This window comes from Rhinolophus hipposideros (genome assembly GCF_964194185.1).
Source record: "Rhinolophus hipposideros genome assembly, chromosome: 2".
In the NCBI taxonomy this organism is placed as follows: Eukaryota; Metazoa; Chordata; class Mammalia; order Chiroptera; family Rhinolophidae; genus Rhinolophus; species Rhinolophus hipposideros.
In genome coordinates this window covers 9,451,508-9,465,186 of record NC_138048.1, presented here as the reverse complement: position 1 = coordinate 9,465,186, position 13,679 = coordinate 9,451,508, and the positions used below count along the sequence as shown (strand labels likewise).

General features: G+C 37.6%; 1 protein-coding gene across 7 annotated transcripts in view; it reads right to left on the bottom strand.

The window, feature by feature from the left end:
• The window catches only part of RNF13 (ring finger protein 13), a 124,525-nt gene that overhangs the window by 38,318 nt on the left and 72,528 nt on the right, over nucleotides 1–13,679 (bottom strand). For 4 of the 7 annotated variants that reach the window (XM_081026497.1, XM_081026499.1, XM_081026498.1 and 1 more), the window contains one exon: nucleotides 5,325–5,412. In XM_081026497.1, coding sequence (XP_080882623.1) covers nucleotides 5,325–5,412 — 88 coding nt within the window. Of the gene's footprint in view, nucleotides 1–5,314; nucleotides 5,413–13,679 lie in introns of all 7 variants that reach the window. The other 3 variants (XM_081026501.1, XM_081026502.1, XM_081026503.1) reach the window with 1 other exon arrangement.

Here is a 13,679-nt window from a genome sequence, read left to right as displayed (position 1 = left end):
GATTTATTCCTCTATAGACACAATTAACTATCAGAAAAGGAAGAAGAGAAAGAAATTTAAAGTTTTCTTTCTACACTTAATTCCTAAATGAAAAAGTGAAAAAGCTTTTTGTACATACCCATTCTCAGGAGAGGTCTAAGCCAAAGAATGCAAGAAAAGACCACTTTACAACAGTCTGAAAAATGACACCACACATCTAAAGCTTTCCAGAGTGAAAGGGCTGAATGGCAAGTGAGAAAGGGCACAGGCTAGGAAAGCTGGGTAAATTTCTACTTCCTCCTAAGCCTGGAGTTCATGGTAAAGTTTTGTGTTTTGACTGGTATCTTAAGAAACTTGACTCTTACCTATATTACAAAACCAAAACCAAATGTCAAAAAAAAAAAAAAGAAAGGAAGAAAAAACAAACCAAAAAAAAAAACCCTCTGTAAAAATTACCTATTACTCACTCAGGAAGAGAAAAATGATCCTCATGTTGCGATAGAAAAAGTAGCCTCATTTTCAATGTGAGTTAATTTAACAGATTTGGCTTAAGAGAAAGACTGTTTTTTGTTATACTTTTCACAATAACTTTGTTCTAAATTTCTTTTAAAAATGCATATTCATTATTTATTCAAAAGGGGAGGGGCTATATAAGAAGACAACAGAATAATCATAATCTTTCCCATCCAAAGACAAAGGTTTCATTTGAATAAATAGTTCTGTAAGTTTCAACAAATACATGTAATTATGTAACCAATATACAGAATGTTCTATCACTCACCCCCCCAAAATTTCCTCCTGCCCCTTTATAGTCAACTACTGCCCCACCTCAGCAAACGCTGACGTGTATTTCTTTAATCTTATAAAGACAAGCTTTAACGTTTTAAAATCTTGGTATCCTTTGTAGAGTACATTTTTTTTACTTCCAGATGGTTTTGTTTTATGCAAATATAATCAATCATTCATTCCCACTCATATTCTCTCCCCCTCTACACACACACACACACACACACATACACACACACACACAAATCATATAAGTCCCAGAAGGGCAGGAACCAAAATGGCTAGTAAAGGAACATTTAACAACTACTTTTATATCAATGGGATCAATAAAAAATTTATTTTTATATCAATGGGATCACATAGTAATGAAAAAAAAGCTTTTTTTCCACTCAATATACACTTCAGATAATCTGCCATATCAGTAAAGAACCATCTCCTCATTTTTAATAGCTGCAGAGGTATTGATATAATCATTTATTTAAAAAAGATATTTTCTGTCTTGCTAAGAGATGTTACTCTACGACATAGTTTAAAATTTAATTTACTTGATAATTAAAACTTGAAATTATATACCCTTTGTAAAATGAATGTTTTACTCTTTCATGAAAATATTCTGATAAACTCGAGGAGAAATTTTGGGGTTGCTAACTACTGGCTTATGATTATTGGAGGTAACATAACTTCTTTGACTTATGATATCCTCACTTTAGTCAGAAGATTATGAAAAACGGGGGAAATGATATATGCAAATGAGTAGCCATACTGGAGACTCTGAAATATTATTTAACTACTGAAAACAAAAACCAAACATGTTCTAGTTCACAAAAGACTTTAAAAACACTAAATTTTGAGATCCAAGATGGTGGAGTAGGTAAACATTGTGCTTGCTTCCTTTGGTGACCATATTAAAATTACAACTAAATTATTGCACTATCAACCTGGAGAACTATCTGATGTCTAGTGGAACAGAAATTTTATAGTTAAGGATATAAAGAAGAAGCCACATCAAGAGTGGTAGGAGAGATGGAGACACAGAACGGGCTGGCCCTGAACCTCCGTGTAGCAGGTGAAAATTGGGAGAGATACCTCAGCCATAGGTTTCCCCCTGAGGAGGGAGGGACCCCAGCCCCACACCAGGCTCCCTAGTACTCTTACTGGAGTACTTGTTCTAGGAAGAGACACCCCTACAATATCTGGCTGTGAAAAATGGTGGCGATTCCAACTGTCTGGGTGGGATGGAAGGCTGCGAGAAACCCAGACACCCTCTTAAACTGCACATGCACAGACTCACTCACTCACAGATACTCACCCTGGGCACCAGTGAAGGCAGTGACTCAGGGGGCTTCAGAGACATATGGGAAAAGACTGAGTTGTGTGGCTTTAGAGCAAGGAGCAAAGGGACAGTTGCCATTTTCCCTGTGTGGGATACTACTACAAGGCAGGCAGGCGCCATCTTTCCTGGGTTGAACCCTCCCCTACACAGCCAAATTTGAATCTGCATTGGCTTGGTGGTCCGCTCACTCCACCTTCATGACTCCCTGAGGCCCCGCCCCACCCAACTTGCCCAACACCAGAAGCACTTTCTCTGTGAGCAGCCAGCTCCGCCAGCACTGCATTCTTTCTTGTACAACTATCAGGGGTCCGTGGGCCCTAGGTGGGTGGCAGCTGGTGTTGGTGTGCTCTGAGACTTTTACTGAGTCACTCCAGGCTCAGCATTGGCACCAAACCAGAATCTACATTAACCTGGTGAACACCACTTGTCCCACCCTGGTAACTCCGAGACCCTGCATCACTCAACTCACATACCACACTAGGCTTTATCAGCAGACGAGCCTTACAGGACCTGCCAGGTGGCAGCAGGACTCACGGTGTCTTGGCTTTTTGCAGAGTTACACTAAGCCTGGTACTAGTGGCAACAGTCCTCAGTTCTCAGTGTGGTCATTCCCATGTGCCTCTAGGTTTAGTACAGGGAGCAACCCGCTGCGGATCGTTTTGTAGCTCCTACCAGGTGGTCTTCAGCCTGTCACAGACAGTGGGTGACCAGTGCCTGAACCAGAGCTCCTCCCAAGAGGCCCCAGAACCAACATACCTGGAGGTTGGCTTCAGACCACAGCAGACCACCACCAAATTAGCCCCACAAGTGGCACACAGAAAGGGTGGTCTCAGCAGGCACTGGAGCCCACCGGGGCTAATCCTGCTCCATGGGGTAAGCCCCAGCACAGCAGCCAGTAAGCTGTGAACGTGGCCAAATCCCACAGCCAATCAGCCTGAGGGTCAATCCCACCCATTCATGTGCCAATAGCAATCATAGCTCAACTATAACAGGAGGGCACATACAACCCACACAAGGGACACTCCTGGAGCACCCAGCACAGGTAACCAGGGAGACTGTACCAAGGTCCCCCAGGACACCTACTACGTAAGGCCACCTGGCCAAGACTGGGAGATGTAGCACATCTACCTAGAAACAAACACAGAGAGGCAGCCAAAAAGAGGAAACAAAGAAATACATCCCAAACGAAAGAACAGGAGAAAACTCCAGAGAAATAACTCAACGAAAAGGAGGCAAACAAACTACCAGATACAACGTTCAAAACAATGGCTATAAGGATGTTCAAGGAACTTCGTGAGAACTTCAACAAAGAGATAGCAAGCATAAAACAGGACACAGAAACCATGAAAAGAACTAGTCAGAAGTGAAGAATACAGTAACTAAAACATTAAATTTGAAATACCTGTTAGGCCATCAAGTGGAGATATCAAACAGGCAATGGGATGTAGGAATCTGGGGAGGTCGGGACTGGCCAATTAAATTACAATTTGTCTATGATATCATGATAATACTGTGTGGCAGTGTATACTTGTCTCATGTACCTGCTCTTATGATCTTCATAGTCTTGTCAGACCAGACAAAAATTAAAATTATTCACACTTTTACAGGTGAAAACAAAGGGCCTAAAAAGGTTAAATATCTTTCCCAAGGGCACAGATGAATTCATCTATCAAATAGCCTGTAATAAACCCACATTTCCTGGTTCTGAAGTTGTTTTCCCCATCACATTCTGCTGCCTCCTAAAGAAGACAAATGTTATTGGCTCCCTAAGTCAACCCATCCTATGTCCTAGCTGAAACAAAAGCAGACACGTTCCTTGTATGAAATGTTGGCAGCAAGGGGCTTTAAAACTTCCTTTTGTTCCCAGAGTTTAGGACCTCTGCTCTTAGAGAAGAACGTGTGCAGTTCCTGTGGGTATGGACTAAGCCTGGAAAAGAGGAACACCTACATGCCTTTTTTAATAATCAATCCATGTTTTCCTCTTCTCTACCAGCAACAGCAGAGATGAAAAATGATACAGATCTTTACATTTCTCTTTGGAAATATGGAATGTTCACACACATATGCAAGGATGGAGCAAAATATCACAGTAATCCAAGCAATTACATCAAGAACCAAAATTCTGAGCAATCTCTGATATGTACAATTGAGTTGGAACATTTTCATGGCAATAGGATTATATGGTTAGGTGCTACGGTTAATATTTAGCACGTTTTCTTAGGAACTGATATGATTATCACAAGAAGATTTTATAAACAGACATAGGAGTTAAAGAGAACTAACACTTCCAGCTTGCAAAATTTTTATAGGGAAAAAACATGACAAAAGCGTAAATAGTTCACAAATACTAAAGTTTGTGCAACCCAAAACCCTTGAGAAGGTCTTGAGGGTAGCTAACCCCTGGGCTCAGCCTTCAGCAAAACACACAAAGTTTAAGTAACTTGCTCAAAGTTATATAGCTAATACAAGTGGGAGTTTGAATTTGTATTCCGGCCTATTTCTAAAGTGTGTATACTTTCCATTTTGCCAGTAATGTATACAGGTGACAATAGTTACTGACTTGAGGCATATCATGTAGGATAATCAATTTTTTTAAGGGAGATAGTTAAAGGAGAAGAAAAATATGTTAAATCTGCAATTCCAACATTACTAGTTTATTTGGTAAGTAAAATCCCTTCATCAACTCATCTAATTTCCAAGCAGTGGTTGTCAAACTTTTGTGAAATGCTAGAACCTCTTAAGGGTACTTAGGCATTTTACAATTATGATGGTTTAACCAGCTAGAACATTAAAATATAAAGAAATTAACAAGCATGTGGCTTTGAAATTCCACAAGAATACTGTAGCTATTTTGTATATCCTCATATCCTAAAATTTAATCTTGTGAACATTTAACTAAATCACAAAAATTCTTCTATGGCATCCTGAACTCCATATGTTTATCTCTATTTAAAGCTTTGGTTTTCACCAAAATATCAATACATCTAAAATGAAACATATAGACAAAAAAACAAACAAAAAAAATTGCTAACTGTTCAAATAAGAAGTCAATTCTACTCCTATTGTGAATAAAGTTGTCCCAAGGAGGTTAAAATTTGGGAATATCTTTCCAACAAAGAAGTAATTTTGCTTTTTAAACAGAACACGAGAGAAGAGAAATCCTGCTAAGCTTTAGTTCGAAAAGATCTGTCAAACAGGAGAGAAGAGAAGTGATACCTGTACTTACTGTCGTTGGATCCCATGCTAATGAGGTCATCAGAATCAACATTGTGAACTATGGCTGCTTTGTATCCTGCTCTCTGCGCATTCAAAACCTGTAGGACAGGAAACGGTCTTGATATGAGGAAGTAAGTGCTCTGTCATAAAGACCCTCAACTTCAACAAACATAAATCAACAAGTCTATACCACACATCTAGGACTAGATTATATATATGGAAGAACAGATCTCCTGTGTTCTTCAAACATAAATAGATGTCTTACAATTGATTATCATGGACTTCTTTAGACATCTCTTGATTTCTTTCAGAGCATTAAGTGAAATGAGAAACAAATAAAGGCAGGGATATACAGCTGCCTAGCTCTAAAGAGACAGAGAATTGATGTGATCAAGCTCGAGTCTTCAGACTTGGGAACTCAAACCTACCTCCACTACTTATTAGTGGGATAATTTGCGCAAATTACTTTTCTTCCTTATTTCTCAGTTTCTCCAATTTTAAAATGAGACTGACAAAATATTTTTCTCATATGTAAAAAATGGTTTAAAATGCTTTATACCATGCCTAACGTGTACAAATGAGTCAAATAAAAGCTTTTTTTTTTTATTAGCTTCATCATCAACCATGTTCTTTAAAATTCCTTTCTAAAGCTTTGAAAGGATTAAAAATATCTCCGGCCTAAAGCTGATCACTTTGGTTCTACCTAGCTATTTAACCTTTCCTGAAGCTAGTCTACACAATAGTAACCTTTGTATTACAAGAGTATGGCTAGATATGTGACAGAATTTCCTTACGTGAGGAATCTAAAAATAAGCAAACATGTTACCACACCTCACTTTAAAAATAACAATCCGTTTTAAATAATAAACCCAGACCTAAGCTACTTGTTATATAACCTTTGGACCACCGGGGAAAACAAAGGATCAGATCATTATTTGCATATTGGTTAAATAAAGTGAAAATTGGGTAGGATACATATACATACATATATAATACATATGCACACGCAGTTTTGAATACTTAACATGTAAGAAACTTGAAATGTATCACCTTATGATCACTACATAGTGAATGCTAGGAAAAAGAAATGAGGCTTATATGTTCAATCCCAATCAGGGAAGTTGGCTTTGCATAGAGTAAAATTCTTTTACATTACCCTTGATTTCTCTAAAACTATTCCACAAATGCAAGTTGGGTTTCTCAAAGGGACAATAATGTGGATCAGAATAATTTTATTCTGTCACTTAAAAAAACTGAACTGTCAGAGAGAAGAGTGCCTAAAAGAATTAATATTTTGTTTATTTCTACAGCCTCTATAGCATCTATCAAACAGCCTGACACAATAGTAGACACTCATTAAATATTAGCTGAATGAATAAATATATAAGATGTGCTTAAGTTAATAGCTCACATTATAATATTACAAACACAAGAGAGAAAATTAGGCAGAGATTTTTAAAGAACTAATTAAAATAGGATAAATAGTTGGCCAACACAGGACCAACTGCTGTAATGTTAGGAATAACAGCAAGATAATCAACCAGCCAACAAACCTGTTGTAAGCAATGTTTTGCAGTCATGCAAGAAGAGGACAATACTGCAGAACGTAAATTAACTGTGTTTTGTCAATGTGCACATTTTTATTTTTAGGTGGATTTTGTTATCCAACTAAAACTGAGAAAATGCCAGCCGCACAGCCCCTTCCCCATATACACGTGTATTACTGCTTTTCAAGGGGAGAAGGGAAATCTTTCTAAAAGGATATTATAATTTCTAAACCTTATTTCTTACTTATATATTAATCTATTACATAGCCATACAGACGTCACTTAGCTTTTATGTAAACAAAAGTATAGTTGGTTGGGGTTGCTATTAGTTTATCTGATGCTTTAGTGACTATTTTAACTGTTTCAAAAAGCTAACTGAGGAGAAATGTTTCTTTCACACACCCAAAAACAACTGTTCCCAGAGATATAATTTAATAAATATAAAATTGATTATCAAAAGCTGTTCTCTGCTAAAGTAAAACAAGTTTATGTTTCTTTTTAAAGCCAACTAATGCATAATCATTGGTAAGAAGGAACAAAGTAAACATCAATTTTACAGGAGGCTTTCTGACCCCCAAATTGTTAAGAACCACCAATATAAATTAATGGATTTACAACAATCTACTATGTATGTAATTAAATCTGGCCATTCAATTCTTAACACAACACCAAGCAACTGAGGAGAAATGTTTCTTTCACACATTCAAAATGCCATTGTTTCCATAAATACAAAATAAAATTATATCAGTATCAAAAGCTGTTCTCTGCTAAAAAATTAAAATTCCTAAAATAGAGAACTTAGAAAACACTGATATAGAAAGAAATTGTGTAAGCACAAGTGTGAATTCCAAAAAAATAGAAACATGCTTTCAAAAAAATAACAAGTCTTTCACAAGGCTTTTGTTGTTTTTATTGGTTTCTAAAATAATGAAATTAAATCAAGAAATACGTTAACATATGGACCAACAGACGTATGAATACAAACAAGGAAAATATATCCATGTTTATGAACTATAAACCTCATGTGTCAGTCAAACTAAATTACATTTTTAACTAAGCAGCAGCTGGTACGTTTAAGAACACATGAGGCAGAAATAAAACCTAAATCATTCAGTAAGCATGTGAAAGGTTTCACATTCATAAAATGCAACCTCAAACACATGATGCCGGATAGAAGCAAAGAACTCAAAAGATTCTTGAATAAAAAGCATGCACAGTGAACAAATCTGAATTCTAAAGCCAACAAAACTGAAAAAGCCTTCTGAATCATATTGCCAAACTGCCTTTATAAAGAGACTGATCAGAGATATCAGCTCAGATTGTGGTAAAGGCACTCCATGTTTTACATATTTTACATCTAATCAACAAATTAACTGCAACTAAATAATGTAGACCACGTGGCAGGCACCTAACCAAGAATTTTCAAGAAATACGGGACTGCTGTTTATTATCATCCAGAGCTCATCCGTCAGAAGGCAGCAGACCGCTAACAGAAGAGCTTTCAATAAAACAAGTCCTAAAAGGAACTCTGGAAATGACACAACAGCACATCTTACTTCCAGACTGGACAAACTCTGAATACGAACACAAATAAGACAGGCTTGATTACGCAGTCAAGATGATCATAAGTAGAGATCTTTTAAGGAACATGTAGGCATGAGGAGTTGGGGGGAAACTGTTGATAGAATATATTTAACAAGGCTCCAGACCAAAGGCTATGAGAATAAAAAAAGCCATTATGTGCTAAAGATTTATATACATGTATATTATCTCTAAAAACTAACACAACTCTACAATGTAGATATTCTTTTCTACATTTTAGAAATGAGGACAGATGGGTAAATGAAATTGCCCTAAGGTTACGCTTAGGTTAGGCAGAGCTGAGATTTGAACACAACTTTATTTGATTAGGTAGAAAAGCATGGGGTCTCTTAATGAATTAGGATGAGAAACAGGATTACTAACCTTATTTAACATTTTACAAATGTCTGGGAAGAGAAATTGAAATGAAAAAACATCCAGACAAAAAAACATTAAAATCTTGTGGGCAAAACAAAACCTAGTTAGTCGTCGTCGTCCCCGCTTTATCTGCTATTTCACTTTACAGTTTTAATTACCTGTGCTCAACCATAGTCAGGAAATATTAAACGGAAAATTCCAGAAACAATTCATAGTTTGAAACTGTGTGCCATTCTGAGTAGCGTGATAAAATCTCCCGAATCCCGCTCCATCCCACCAGGACCTGTTGGTCCAGCACATCCAGGCTATATACACTACCCACCCATTAGTAGCCATCTGGGCTACCAGATCAGTTATCCAAGAGAGAGACCACATTCACATCATTTCTATCACAGTATATTGTTATAATTATTCTACTTTATTATTGTTGCTGTCGATCTCTTAAATGTGCGTAATTTATAAACCAAAGCTTATCATAGGTATGTATAGGAAAAAAGTGTGTGTGTGTAGGGTTCGGTACAACCCATGGTTTCAGACATCCACTGGGGCCTTGGAATGTATCCCGTGAAGATAACTGGGGACTACCGTACACAAAACAGAGTATAAGCAAGAAGGAAAATGCTAAAATATTGTTGTAGAGGTTACAGAAACTTCCCAGAGAAAAGGCTGTGGACTAAAATACCTATGGCAGATTTTATGGGACCAATTATAATTCAACGGAGAGAAAATTTGGGTTAACAGTGGAAAGAGTTGGGGGAAATTTCTCATATGGGTGTTAGAGAGAAAGAACAAGACAAAAGGCAAAATCTAGCAAGCATATTCAAAACAAAACAAACAAGAAAACACAAAGAGCGACCTTAGTAAATAAGTCTATTACCAAAAGGAAGAACAGGAGAGGAGCTAAAAATATAGAAACTTGGAACTAGATTTTTTTGTATTTAAATTCTGACTCTTCATATACAAACCGTTTATAGGCAAGTAACTTAACTTCTGTAAAATGAGCATTATTAATATACCAACTTAAAGAGTTGTTCCGAGAATTAAATGACTTATCTAAAGCACTTAAAATAGCGCTTTGGCAGTGCCTGGCACATATTAAATAAGGGCTAGTTATTATTGTCATTGTTACTGGTTTGTGCTGCTGCTATTGGAAAATCAGAAGTGAGGAGAGGTAGGAAAAAGAGACAGACTGTGCAGAATGTTGAAGGCCATCCAGAAAAGCAGATGTGGGGGTCTCCTCTGTGGACGGTTCCCAGTAGGCACTTGACATCACTAAAGCAATGTTTTAGAACAATCTGGTAATGCTTGGATTGATACGGAGAAGATTCGGAAGCTGTTACGACAAAGCAGGATGATGGCAATATGTGAAAAAACACCCTCTTTTATTCTTCTCCACAACCAATTTTTGAACCTAAGGAACTTGGGAAATATGTTTATCCAAAAATGGGAAAGCTGAGAAACAGAGCTTACTTTAAGAAGGAAGAAAAAGGGAATGGCTTTGAGCACACTAAATTTAAGAGGTAACAAGGTTTCTATACATAGATTTCCTAGGTAGGACTTGAGATAAAAATTTAGAGATTTTCAGCAAATTAAATCATTTATTCATTCAACACATAGCTGAAAAAAATATAGCCACCTGGTTGTTGACAATGAACTTCTAATAAATCATAAACCATTCATATTTTTTTATATTTCCTATAGTCTTCAATTCCTTTAACATCTATATGTGAACTAAGTTAAGTGTACTTTGTTTTTCCCTCTGGGCAGCGACACTACAAATAAGCAGACCTGTGTATATTTCTGGGTTATATGCCTGCAAGAATGGTAAAGTGCAACAGAGGTGACTCTGCTGGAAAAGAACCTTGAAAAGAACCCAATTTTGTATCAGACAGCAGGCTGGATGCTCATGTAAAATGAGACACACTTGGAACATGAACGTTTTTTATTCGAAATGCATTTCAAGTCCTAAAGCCTTTCACTGAATTAGTGTTGCTTTTCCCTTGCATGAAGAACAACTGCAACGTTTGAACAACAGTGAAAAGGTAACCTCAGAACCAGGATTGGCTCAGACTGACAGGTGATGCTTATACTCGCAGCTCCTGCAGATGCCCCTTGTTTCTGAGAATGTTTGTCTTCAGGTGATGGACACAAGATGTTTGATTCAGAATAGAAGTTATCTTAAATATATTCTCTTCTAATTTTAATGGCAATACAACCTTAAATTTAGTTCTTATTTCAACATTTTTATTAGAAGTCAGGTATTATAATTGGGAAGCTAAAAGAATAGACTGAAATGTCAGGTATTATAATTGGGAAGCTAAAAGAATAGACTGAAATGTCAGGTTGTGAGTAATCCATATAGAATAAAAATATATGTGACAGAGAGGAAAATTTCAGTGACAAGCTACAATTTTATTTACTAAAGCAAGTAAAGTAATAGGAATAGAAATAGAGGAAGACGTAATCAATTGTTAGGGAGATTCAACTATTCTGACTTAGGAAAAAATGTTTCATGATTTTTTTAATGTCTGAGTAATATTCTGTTGTATATACTCATATGTACCACTTCTTCCTTATCCATTCATCTGTTAATGGACACTTTTAGGTTGCTTCCATTTCTTTGCTATTTTAAATAATGATGTAATGAAACATATAGATGTAAACATCCTTTTGAACTAGTGTTTTGAATTTCTTCAGATAAATACCCAGAAATGGAATTACTGGGTCCTTCTTTGTCTCGTTAGAGCCTTGGTTTTAAAGTCTATTTTGTCAGCTTTTTTTGTTGTTGTTTTCTCACTTTCATGAAATTAATTATTCCATTCCTTTACTTTCAGTCTGTGTGTCTCTATCTGAAGTGATTCTCTTGTACGCAGCATACGTAAGGGTCTTGTTTCCTCATCCATTCAGCCACCCTATGTCTTTTGATTGTAGTATTTAATCCACTTACATCTAAGGTAACTGTTGATAAGATACACAGTTACTGCCATTTTATTATTCATATATTTTTTAATCTTTTTTTTCTTCTTAAAAAAGTCCCTTTAACATTTCTTGTAGTACTGGTTTGGTGGTGCTGAACTCCTTTAGCTTATTCTTGTCTGGGAAACTCTTTCTCTGTTCTTTGATTCTTAACAATAGCTTTGCTGGGTAGAGTAATCTTGGTTGTATTAATAGATGCTTGCTTTTCATCACTTTAAATATTTTCTGCCAGTCCTTTCTGGCCTGCAAAGTTTCTGTTGAGAAATCAGCTGACTGTCTTATTGGGGCTCCCTTACAGGTAACTAACTGCTCTGTAAGGGAGCCCCGATAAGACAGTAACTAACTGCTTTGATTTTTTTCTTGCTGCTTTTAAGATTCTCTCTGTCTTTAACATTTTGCTAATATCTTTGGCATTTTAATTATGATGTTTCTTGGAGTGGGTGTCTTTGGGTTCATCTTGTTTGGGACTCTCTGAGCTTCTGGACTTGTATGTCTATTTCCTTCGCCAGGTTAAGGAAGTTTTCTGTCATTATTTCTTCAAATATGTTTTCAATTCCTTGCTCTCTCTCTTCATTTTCTAATATCTTTATAATGTTAGTACACTTGATACAGTGTCCCAGAGGCCCCCGAAACTATCCTTATTCTTTTGGATTCTTTGTGCTGTTCTCATCAGATGTTTTCTGCTATCTTATCTTCCAAATTGTTAATTCAGTCCTCTGCTTCATCTAATCTATTGTTGATTCCCTTTAATGTTTTCATTTTAGTTATTGTAGTCTTCATTTCTAAATGCTTCTTTTTTATGTTTTCTATCTCCATTTTTATGTTTTCTGTCTCTTTGTTGGAAGTTCTCCCAGAGATCACTGAACATCCTTTTAACAAGTGTTTTGAACTCTGCATCTAGTAGCTTGCTTGTCTCCATTTGTTTAGCCTTTTTTTCTGGAGCTTTGTTCTATTATTTCATTTGGAACATATTTATTTGTTTCCTCATTTTGGCTTATTCTTTGTGTTTGTTTCTAAGTGTTAGGTAGAGGTGCTATGTCTCTCATTCTTGGTAAAATGGTCTTATGTAGTAGGTGCCCTGTGGGTTCCAATGGCACAGTTTCCCTGGTCACCTGAGCCAAGTGCTCCAGGTGTGTGCCTTGTGTGGGTTGTGTGTGCCCTCCTCCTTTAGTTGAGACTTGACTGCTGTTGCCAGCGACTGACCCTCAGTCTAAATGACTGAAATCTGATCATGACTACAGTGGAGGAGCTGTTGTACAGAGGTTGACCTTAAGGAGCAGGGTCCGCTTTATCAGGGCTCTGGTGCCTGTCGACTCTGGCCTTTGGGTGTGTCATCTTTGGAGGCAGCCGAATGGTGCTCCAGCTTGGTCCTAAGCTGGCCACTGGGCATGCTGGCCCCAGGACTTCCTGGAAGGGGTCCTGCCACAGGCCAAGTTCAATTGCAGCCTGTGCATTGCCAGGGGCAAACTGGAATGCGCCAGCAAGCAATCCACATGTGGCTGCCACCCTCACTGGGCTACGTGTCTGGGAGAGGTCAAGACTCAAACTGAGGCTGGCTGCCACCAATGCTGAGGTTGGAGCTGCTCAGCAAGTGGTACAAGTCTCACCAAAGCCGATGCTGCTTGTTTGAGGTTTGTGAACCTTTGAGAAATTTTAGGCAAGCCCATAGCATGAGAAAAGAAGCCACTGGAAAAGGCACTGGAAGAGGCTTGAGTGGGACTGCAAGTTGGGTTGGGTGAGGCCTCAGGGAAACGCCAGGGCAGGATGACCGGTGTTAGCCAGGTTGATGGAGACTCAGATATGGCACCTGCCTGCTTCTACACATGGGAGGAGGAAGGGCTCAACAAAGAACAATGGCTTCTGTCAGCATTTCTATTTGGGAG